This window comes from Alligator sinensis, unplaced genomic scaffold (assembly GCF_000455745.1).
Source record: "Alligator sinensis unplaced genomic scaffold, ASM45574v1 scaffold487_1, whole genome shotgun sequence".
Taxonomy (NCBI): domain Eukaryota; kingdom Metazoa; phylum Chordata; order Crocodylia; family Alligatoridae; genus Alligator; species Alligator sinensis.
The window spans coordinates 1,517,190-1,528,596 of record NW_005842301.1 but is presented as its reverse complement, the minus strand read 5'-3'; the positions used below and the strand labels follow the sequence as shown (position 1 = coordinate 1,528,596).

Sequence of the window (11,407 nt, the reverse complement as noted above, 5' to 3'; positions counted from 1 at the left end):
TTGCATGCAGTGTCCACCACCACACCACCACTGCCACCCCACAGCTGGCCTCACAGCTCCACAGTGACAGCAGTGATACAGGAAGGTTCCGCACACAGTAGCTACCAACGTGGGCATGGCTCCACAGGCAAGTGGCAGCAGTGGCAACCACCATGTGCGAGCCTCTCCTTCCTCCCACAGCCACCATCCCGAAACACCTCTGCTGAGCCGTGGCCAAGGAGCTGGGCAGCCAGCCATTGGGTGGCAGCAGCAGTGTGGTGGCGGCCACCACATGCAAGCCTCCCCCCACCCCCTTCCCTAGCCAGCCGGGGGGGTGGCACATAAGCGGCCCACATGTGGCGGCCACCACCACACCACATGCCACTTGCCTGCAAAGCCGTGGGGCCAGCTGCGGGAAGGCAGCGCAGGGTGCGGTGGCCTCTAAGTGCGAACCCCCCTTCAGGCCGGCTAGAATGTGTGCGGCACCCCTGTCCCCACCCCTGGCCCTGCTCCTGGGAGCAGGCTGAGGTGGGGGGCAGGGAGGTGCTGTGCTGTGCCACCTGGAGCCGGCAGCACCCCCTGCTCCCTCAACCTCCAGCCCTGCCCTACAACCCCTAAGTCCCACTTACCTCCAGGCTCCAGGGGCAAAGGACAAAGGGTGAACCTGAGCCTGACCCCAGCCTTGGCTGACTCAGAGGCTCAGGCCCTGCCCTTCCCCCCATCTCCCTCCCTCTCCAGGCAGGGCTGGGGGTTTCCCGCCTTTTCTGCAATCAGCTCTTGCAGGCTAGAGCTCTGCTGGCCTGCAAGAGCTCTTTGCTAAAGCAGAGAATCCATGAATTTCTCTGCTAAAAGGGGAAATCAGCATTTCCTCCGATAGAAACAGGGAATCTATGGTTTTCTTCATTTTTCCATGGGAAACAGAAAACCCGGATCCCTGGTGATCAGCAACTGTCACAATCAGACCCATAGTAACTATCTGAATTGCACAGAGCTAAAATAATATTAGATGGCACAGGACTCATTCATTCTACACCATGAAGTGACTGTAGTGCTGAGGAGTATCTGTAATGCTGAAATTATTTTTTGTAAAGTTAAATACCTTTTGTACAGTTGTGGTATTGGCAGTGCAATGATTTTTCTGTATCTGGAGAACATGAGCAACCCCAAACAACATGCCATTCATTGTTTCAAAGATTTTACCATTCAGGAGGATATTATTTACAGATGTCTGCAAAGAGAAAGAAAAGCTCTTAAGAACAAGATAGATAAAATCTCTCCCATTGTCACACCTGAAAAGACATAAATTCTATGTATATGTATGTGTGTGTGTGTGCATATGTATGTATGCATACACACACAACCACATATATATTAGTGAATTGCTCATCAAGAATGACAGGGGGCAGGTGGGATGGAGTGCCATGCGCCACCACCCTGCACCACCACCGCCTCCCAGGAGCGTGGGGGGAAGCTTGCACGCAGCAGCCACCACTGCCAGCCACCGGCCCATGCTGCCGCTGCTCTGCATCCAGCCGCATGCCACCTCCCCCCACCCACTCCACGTCCGGCCCCACACCCTCCCCACGCAGTGCAAGGCAGTAGGTGGCTGCAACTGCCCCACACTGCTGCTGCTCCATGTCCAGCCATATGCCACCCCCCCTACGTCCAGCCCTGTAACACCTGCCCCCTGCATCCAGCCATCTGACTATGGGTCTGTCTGTGCAGAGCACTCTGATTGGTTGTTTCAGTAAGCATTGTGATTGGCTGCCAAGACAACCAATCAGAGTGCTCCAAGAGCATTATGGACAGACAGACAGATAGACAGACAGACGGATTAAGCCCTTTAATATATAAACAATGCCAACTTTTTAGGTGTGAGAGCGAAGTGTACAACTTATGTGGTGGTGTCCAAACTTTTGGTTCCATGGGCTGGATGACAGGTCTGGGGCCAACCCAGGGGCTGGATCTGGTCCATGGGCCCAGTCCCTTCACACCAGCACGGCCGGGACCAGCATGGTTGGGGCCCAATCCCTCTGCATGTAGCTTGAAAATTTGGTGACTGGGTAGCAGAGGCAGTGTTAAGTGCCACCACTCCCCCACTGCCAAATTTTAAGACCTGTGGGGGGCCACATGAGTGAGCTATGTCATGGCTCTGTGGGTTGGACCTGAAAATATAATTTTTTATGGCACACTTCTGCCACTGTCATGGCAAATCCTTTGGGAATCACTAAAATAGATACAAGGTGCTAAGAGGATGAATACAGTATTCTCCATGCCTTCCAGATGCATGTCTCAATGCTATGGAAAAACAAGACAGACCCATTTATTAACAAATTACAAGTAAAGTAATTTTTGGAGCACATTTATATCAGAGTTGCTTCTTTAACATATGTCATGAGTGCATATAAAAGTGCTGGACTGCAGCATTTAAGAATAAATTTCTATAATTTTCCACAGCCAGGAAATGAGACAGAACAATGTGGAGAAACAATCTTTAGAGGTGACAAGACAAGTAAGACTTCCTGGCTTGTTGTTCCCTTAGCCTCCGCTGAGGAAATAAAGATGGAGTGTAATTTCTATATTGTTTTCTTGTGGTATGAATGTTTCTTACATGACTGAGATATAAGATGGACCTACCATTTCACTTCATGCAGGCCACTCACAAATGTCAAGTAATAATGTCTTTTGGTCACAAGCCTTCTGAACTCCACTTGTACCAGGACAAATCATAGCATTTTTCTCTTAATCCTATTATAGCCTTAGACTGTGACAGTTAAACTGTATCTTAAAACAGCAAGAAACATTTCCCCATCCTTACCTGGGTGCTGTTGTTATAAAACATTAGCCAGTAGGATATTCCCAACATCGTACTCTTATGGACTCCACTTTTCAAGTCTGTAGACAAGAGCTTCTCTCCAAGTATTACATGATACCGCACAGTGTTGCTATCCTGAAATCCAGGAAACAAAAGGCCCATTATTGTTGTATAAACAGCAAGAAACATTTCCCCATCCTTACCTGGGTGCTGTTGTTATAAAACATTAGCCAGTAGGATATTCCCAACATCGTACTCTTATGGACTCCACTTTTCAAGTCTGTAGACAAGAGCTTCTCTCCAAGTATTACATGATACCGCACAGTGTTGCTATCCTGAAATCCAGGAAACAAAAGGCCCATTATTGTTGTATAAACAATTATAGTTTCATAGTTTCATAGTAGGTAGGGTCGGAAGGGAACTGAGCTGATCATCAAGTCCGACCCCCTGCCATGGCAAGAAAGAGTAACAGGGTCAAACGACCCCAGCAAGGTGTTCATCCACTCTCCTTTTAAAGACCCCCAGGGTAGGAGCCAGCATCACTTCTCTTGGAAGTTGGTTCCAAATCCTAGCCACCCTGACAGTGAAGTAGCACCTCCTGATGTCTAGCCTGAATCCACCCTCTGCCAGCTTGTGACCGTTATTTCTTGTCACTCCTGGAAGTGCTCGGTGGAACAGGGACTCTCCCAATGCCTGCTGGTCCCCTCTGACTAGTTTGTAAATGGCAACTAGATCTCCACTCAGCCATTTTCTTGTGGAGGCTGAACAGGTTCAGGTCTCTTAGCCTCTCCTCGTAGGGCCTGCCCTGCTGACCCCGATCATGCGGGTGGTCCTCCTCTGGACCCTCTCCATGTTGTCCACATCCCTCCTGAAGTGCAGCACCCAGAACTGGACACAGTACTCCAACTGCAGCCTGACCAATGTTGCATAGAGGGGGAGGATCACCTCCTTGGACCTGCTTGAGATACATCTGTGGATGCATGACAAGGTACGGATGGCCTTCCTGACCACATCCGCACGCTGTCGGCCCATGTTCATTTTGGTGTCAATAATGACTCCAAGATCCTTTTCTGCCTCTGCATTGACGAGAAGGGAGTTCCCCAACCTGTAGGTCTGCTGCTGGTTCTTCCTCCCCAGGTGCAGTACCTTGCACTTGTCAGTGTTGAAACCCATCCTGTTCTCATCCGCCCACCCCTGTAACTTGTCCAGGTCCAATTCCAGCCTATTCCTCCTTTCTAGTGTGCCCACTTCTACCCACATCTTAGTGTCATCTGCAAATTTAAACAGGGTGCTTTTTACACCCTTGTCCAAGTTGCTGATGAAGATGTCGAATAGTGTGGGCCCGAGGACCAAGCCCTGCGGAACATCACTGCCCATATCCCTCCAGGTCGAATAAGACCCATCCACCACCACTCTCTGGGTGCAGCCCTCCAGTCAATTAGTAACCCATCTGACTGTGTAGGTATTGATACCACAGTCTCCTAGTTTTTTAATGAGAATGGGGTGAGAGAGTGTTGAAGGCCTTCCTAAAGTCCAGAAAGACTATGTCCACCGCAACACCTGTGTCTAAGGATTTTGTGACCTGGTCATAGAAGGCCACCAGGTTGGTCTGACAGGACCTGCCTCTAATGAACCTATGTTGGTTGCCCTTAAGCATAATCTCCCCTGCTGGCCCCTCACAGACATACGCCAGGATAATTCTCTCAAAAAGCTTACCCAGGAACTAGGTAAGAATAACAGGCTTATAGTTTCCTGGGTCCTCCTTCCTCCCTTTTTTGAAAATGGGAACCACACTGGCCCTTTTCCAGTCCTTTGGCACATTGCCAGAGCACCATGAGTGCTCGTAAAGCTGTGCCAGGGGTTCTGCAATGACCTCTGCTAATTCCCTCAGCACTCTGGGGTGGAGATCATCAGGACCTGCTGATTTAAATATGTCCAGTCCCTCCAGAAGTTCCCTGACTAGGTCCTCTCTGACCCTAGGCCTGGGTGTGCCTCCCCTGGGTAGCTTGAGGTAAGTACATAGCAGGTAGTTCTTTTAATTACCTCTGGCTATAGTCAATAATCAACTGTCCCAGCCACCTGCAGAGGGTTCGGGATTAAGAGTATGGTCGGGGGTAGAAAGGTAAGAAAGGCTTATTGACTTAACAAAAACACAACTATGCGTAGTAACAAGACAAACAATGACAGACAAAAGCAATTTGTGTCGGCAACTTAGCAGCAGTCCCCTCTGATGCCTGATACACAGCAAGCTTCTCTTTCCACAAAGTTCAGCAAAGTCAGGCATCCCTGAACAACGGTGTCCGAGGGGTACTGGGAAGGACCCTGGAATGCAGTCCTTGGGCTCCTCAAGGTCCACAGGCCCACTGATCCAGGCAACAGCTAACTAATCCTTTTTACAGAGCTGTATCTTCCTTCTGAATGGTTTCCAGATATTCCAGCCAATTTAAAGCTTCTGAATGGTTCTGATAACATACAACCACTCAGATTCCTTTTACTCCAACTGTCCTTAGACTGACCAATTAGCAGTACAAGCTTTGCATACCTTTGATAAGGCAATTTTAACTACACCACAGGGCCTTACTACTTTAAGGCTTTGCTAAATTTACTAGGCCTTACTTTATACAAGGCCTTACTACATCTTAAACTTTAATTAGGCTCTTAGCAACAACATACAGCTTAATATCTAAACAAATACAGAAAAACACTTGGTCTAATCTTCATAGGGCCTTCAGCAAGCACCTTTATTATACAGGCACACTTTTTAGCTGTCACAATCAACTAAGCCTAATAATACTGTAAAACTGCATAAAGCCACAGAGGTGTTGGAAGCCGTTTTAAAGGCTGGGACAACTAAAAAATCATGATCACTGTTGATGAGTTGAAAAATTGTTTTACCTCTGCATGCAAACCTAATTTTCAGTTTATGTATGGAGTCCATATACTCAAGCTAACAAACCCTATGGAGCAGTAGTTATCTAAAGTTGCCCCTACAACTGAGAGTGACAAGGGGTGGCATAACCTATTGGGCCAAAGGGGCCCACAATCCAGGGAGTGGGGGGTTGGTGCCTCTGCACAGTGGGGTGGTGCCTGAGTAGCATGGCACAGATGCTTACGAACTGGACAGCCCAACAATATATAAACCATAATCTTACCAACTGTGTGATGTTGGCAGCATGGCAATATTCCTCAATTGAATTATTTCCTGGGACAAAAATTGTATATTTTTCTGCAGACTCAATTTGCCCAATCAACTGGTATTGCTGAAAGGTTCAAAACAGTAATATTAGTTTTTTTAATAAAGGAATGATGAACAATGGCTATCATTTATGAAGGTAGAGATTTCAGGCAAGAATTCAAAGGTAAGTGCTTTTAAATTGGATAAGCGGAAATATGCCTTTCATTAGAGTCTTATAAAATAGTATTAATCTACCACCAGCTAGTTTTGTTTGATTTGGCTCTCCTAAATGTATTTTCACTGAGCACTTCTAAGTTTTCTGTCCCATTATCATCTCTACTACATATGCTACTATTTTGGTAAGAGAGAGAGTATGTATGTGTCTATAGGGGTAGGGACAGAAGTTACACATGTGATCAAAAACTGATTTAAAACTGTAACTGAACAGCAGTTCAGTGCACTTAAACCACTTGCAAAATGGTTAAAAGTGGTTTAAGATAAACCTGGTTGGATGTAATATCAGATTTAATTGATTTAAGTCAAACTGGTTTATAGAACTTCTGTTCTAGATCCCCTCCCAGTTCAGGTTAATTCACAGTCCCCCAGAATCCCAGGGTGCCTTTTAGCCCTGGGCTGTGCAACCAGCAGAGCAGGTTCTGTCCTGTGCCTCTGGTCCCTAGCCAGAGCACTGGCTGGCTGAGGAGGGGGTGGGAGGAGGGGGTGCCCCTCACCCAGCACTGGACCACCAGCCTGGGGGTGGGGGAGAAGCCCACAATGTGGGCTTGGCTCCACCCACCTGGAGCTGGGAACTGGGCTGGAGCCCCCCAGCCATGCCCCCTCCTCAGCCTCTGAGCTGACTGAGGAGAGGTTAGGGATTGGAATCCAGCTCTCTGGCCTGGCACTGGACCCCCATCCAGGTGCAGCCTGGCATGGGGGAAGCAGCGGAGGAAGCCCACAGTGGAAGCTTGACTTTCCCTCACCTGGAGTCAGAAGCCAGGAGCTGGGATGGAGTCCTGCAGCCATGCCCTCTCCGCAGTCAGCTCTGGGTGGGGGAAGTCAAACCCTCCCACCCCTCCACAATGGGCTGCACCTGACTGGAGGTCCAGCACCGGATTGGAGGGGTGGGTTCCCCCTCAAACCCTCTCCTCAGCTGGCTTGGAACCAGCCTGACTCCTGGCTCCCAGTGGGTGGAGCCAAGCCCCCACTGAGGCTTTCACTCCCTCCCCTCCAAGCCACGCAGCACCTGGCTGGGGGTCTGGTGCCAAGCTGGATGGGTGGGTTTCCCCTACCCTGAAGTCTAATATCAAGTCTGGTAATAGTGGGGTAACCATTCTCTGCACCAGAAGCTGGACTTGGGGGACCCTGCCTGGGGTGGGGAATCCCCGTCGAGGCTGGGGGACCTGGCCAGTCCCTGGCTGGAGGGACTGTTTCCCCCTGTTGGGGGACCACAAGGGTTTAGGTGGGGTGTTCTGGGCAGCCAATCTAGGATGAGCCTTGTTCTGCTGTATTCAGGTGCATTTGGCAGTGGCCGGCAGGCTGGAAGGCATGCTCTGTCCCCACACTTCCCCTATCCCCCAGCTACTGGTATGGGACACTGCAGGGGTCTGACTGCCTTTCTGGTTTCAAAAATGAACATGAGTTCACTTGCTTATCGCTTCAATCTACACAGTTTAGAGAAACCTGCAAAAATTGAATCAATTCAGCCTTGGGCTTTTTGACTCTCTGTATTTAGTCATTATATACATTCTTAATGTGCTTCTCTGTCTCCCACTTCAATAATTTTCCAAAATTAAATTAACATCTCATAAATAATCTCATGTCTCATAAAAATCAGAAAAATTTCATTAAAAAATTTATCACTGAAAAAATGTTTTTTACCTAAAATAATGAGTTTGTTAGGTTTTTCTTGTTCCAATTTGGGGAGCATGTGGGAGTTATGACTTGTCCTTTGGGAGGCTTACAAGACACTCAATAATCAGTCTTATTTCCAAAGCACAGCTCAGGAGCATTATAAACATTAGTATGACTTTCCCTGGCTTGTCTTGCAAGGTTAATCCTACAGTTAGGTTAGTTCAGCTCCTTATAAAGATGCTTTCAACAATAAATATTCTACAGAATTCAAAATAATTGCTTACCACTAACAACTCCTTGAATGTACTAAATGAAGGAATCATGTCAAGTTGTTTCTGGAGCCTTGGGGGGCTTGGTGGGATACTTCCTAAAGGAGGTAACAAAACCTGAAAAAGATGAAGAGAAGTTTGGCCATGGGTCAGTGATTGCTTGGGGAAAACATATTTTAATCCTTAACTACTTTGAAAGGAAGAAACTATATAGTACTTAGCATATGGTTTTGCTCCCAGTATGAACTAGCCTTTACTCTGGGTTTTCAAAAACCGAACACTAATTTTTTTCTATCTTTGGGGGACTGTATTTTAAATTTTAAGTGCTTGTGCTTGAAAGCTATGCAGAATGGAATGGATCTTGGAATATGAAGATATGTCCTTGTCTAATCCTTCTACCTGAATTGTATTTGTATATTCACTCACCACTGTAAACAACAAAAAGCAAATATATTATAGAAAAATGTTCCTGTGGTTGTAGACACTATTGTTGATTTACCTTATTTATGATGAAAATAATGCCATCAATGCTAGGTATGTCAGCTACTATAGTTCTTGCATTCTGAATGGTTATGTCCTGAAAAATAATCAGAGGGAAACATGAGAACAATATCATCAATTCCTGACCAGATTGTAACAAAATGTGTCCAAGGCACAAACAGCACAGACTTTATGGAATTGTCTCTGCATGCATGGGCTGTATTATTTAATTTTTTTTCTCTTTGGACATGCCTACATGAGACATTTTACTGTGCAGTAGATTAACCTACTGCACAGTAAAGCATCACTGTCTACATGTGCATGGCATTTACTGTGCAGTAAATTAGTCTACTGTGCACTTGGCTACTACCTGTAGGTAGTAGATTAACTGCACAGTAGCTACAGTGCAGTCCAGAACATGGGCTGGCACCCAAGGGAGCCTGAAGCTCCCCCTGGCTGCTGCACACATGTAGACACATTTCCAGGCACAGTTTACTGTACCTTATATCAGCGTTTCTCAACCTGTTGGTCACGACCCAAAAGTGGGTTGCAAGAATATATGAAGGGGTTGCAAACAAAGTTTAAAAACAGATTATCCTTTAAAGAAAAAAAACGTGGGAAACGGTGGTTTTTCCCTTGCAGGCTGGCAGAATTCCAGCCTGCAAGGGGCCGGTTGGGGTCCCCCATGCTCCACACACATCCTGCCCCCCCTCTGCCCCCCCGCACATGCTGACCCTCCCATCCATCAATGTTTACAAATGGGCTCTGGTACAAAAAAGGTTGAGAACTACTGCTTTATATTACTGAACAGTAGCCTTACTTCTCATTAATTGTATGTGTAGACACCCTCTCTATATATGTTACTGAAAAGGTTCTTACATTATTGCTCCTTATCTCCCATCTCATTTGTGGATTAAGGGTGGGTAATTCCTGACCATCATATTTTTTCAACTGCTCTGAGGTAAAGGAACCTTGGAGAAAGTGAGACCTGAAGGTGACAAGTACACATAAAGAAGAATTTAGAATTTGCTTTGAAACAGCGGAGAGATACATTTAAGGTAGGCTGGATTATCTTTGCAACCATTTAATAATGGTTTATCATCTTATCTTGCTGTCCACATTTATGAACCAAGACTCCTCTAAGTATTGAAGTGAGCAGCAAATATTTTTGCAGGTGATATCATGTATTGAAATAACTGAATTGCTGGGAAGGACAAAAATAACCTGAGGAGGGGTATTGTGGTACCTGAAAGCTTATCTGTATCCCTCCCAACTATACAGTTGATCCAGTGAAAGATATTATCCACAAAACTACTTGGTTCTCACATTTTTCCTGAGCCATCAAGGCTACAATATCAACCAAACACTACCTAAATATTGATAGCATTACATGCTTGAAACCAATCAGTATTCTGATGACAACTTGCAGTATGTAAAGCTCTCTGTTGCTTGAACTCAGGTGAAAATATTATAGATGGCTCAGTTACTAGAGAACGTTAGCACTAGGTGTTTCACTATGCGCTAACGTTTCACTATGTAGGTATTATATAAAATCCATTTCTTCATAGTGTCCCCTACAGACACTGCAGACAGATATTAGTGTCCATACATATTACTGCCAGTTGGCTCCCCTCCAGTTCCCTGTTCTTTCCACAATAGAAAGTCCATTGAGACTCCAGAGTCTGTATTTTAGGCCCCTAACTCATATTTCACATAAGACGTGATTAACCAGTTAATCAAGTCTTACTTAAGTAGCAACCCGGCCACATGCTAATGCAATTAATGTCATGATAAAACAAGAAATAAACCACAAAAGTTAGTACACAAAATAGTGTAATAACCAAGGATCCTGGTTTTCTCTGATAACCCCCACACACAAATTCTCTGATAAAAATGAAAATTCTCTGATAAATAAACCAAAATCTGTGATTAAAATGAAATGCCACTATATATATATACACAAAGGCCATTGTGTTTTCCCCTTTCTCCCCCTCCAGGTACCTAGGCCCTATATTCCTTGTTATTTGACATTTTGTATATATATATAGAGGTATCAATTGAACACAGGGTTTCATTTTAAACCCATTTTATTTACCATTTTAAAGCAATTTGTAAGCCTACCAGTGCCTCAACCACTATAATAAAATACATTCTAAATACCTATAAATTTTGGTATTTGATTTTGGGTTTTTTATCATGGAAAATCAGTGTTCCCTCCTGTCCCTTTATCTCACAGAATGCAGGTCCAGGCCCCTCACTCTTGAGGGGTGAGGAGCCCGCAGTGGGCAGCCTGGACCCACCCCCACACCCTGCAAACACACTGAGGGGCCTTGCCAGTGCCCCTCACTCCCCCCCTCCTACAACCCCCTAGCCCTGGCTGCCTTGTCAATATACATGTGTGACGGGCTAGCTGACAGTGACTTAGCTCAGGGGTTTTGAAAGAGCAAAAGATGCCCAGGACTCCCCTCCTTGCTTGGGATTCCCTTTCCTCACCAATCTGGTAATGATTTGGCCCTGGGGTTTTGAAAGGGTAAAAGATGATTGGAGGATTTGGGATTCCCTTTCCTCACCAATCAGGCCCCAGAGACGCACCCTCCATGTCCCCTGATTGACCCCTTGGGTCACCAGGAGGGGGAAAAAAGGGGCAGCGTGGCTGACTCAGGAGAGACCAGCGAGGGACCACAAGGAAGGAGATTCAAAGAGCTGGCAAGAGCTGAGCCAGCAGGGCAGGAGCAGTTGCCCCCAAAAAGCCTGAAGGAGTGGGACCTGCAGGCAGTAGTTGGACCCTCAGCAGCGCGGCGTGCAGCCGGCAGGAGAGGCTCCCTGCTGGGCTCCAGG

The 11,407-nt window shown here is 46.4% G+C and overlaps 1 protein-coding gene across 8 annotated transcripts in view; it reads right to left on the bottom strand.

Annotated features, from left to right (window-relative positions):
- The window catches only part of STAB1 (stabilin 1), a 231,239-nt gene that overhangs the window by 118,742 nt on the left and 101,090 nt on the right, over positions 1–11,407 (bottom strand). For all 8 annotated transcript variants that reach the window (XM_025209654.1, XM_025209653.1, XM_025209656.1 and 5 more), the window contains 6 exons: positions 9,449–9,557; positions 8,589–8,666; positions 8,105–8,206; positions 5,947–6,054; positions 2,998–3,129; positions 1,079–1,207 (listed from right to left, as the gene is read on the bottom strand). In XM_025209654.1, coding sequence (XP_025065439.1) covers positions 1,079–1,207; positions 2,998–3,129; positions 5,947–6,054; positions 8,105–8,206; positions 8,589–8,666; positions 9,449–9,557 — 658 coding nt within the window. The remainder of the gene's footprint in view (positions 1–1,078; positions 1,208–2,997; positions 3,130–5,946; positions 6,055–8,104; positions 8,207–8,588; positions 8,667–9,448; positions 9,558–11,407) is intronic.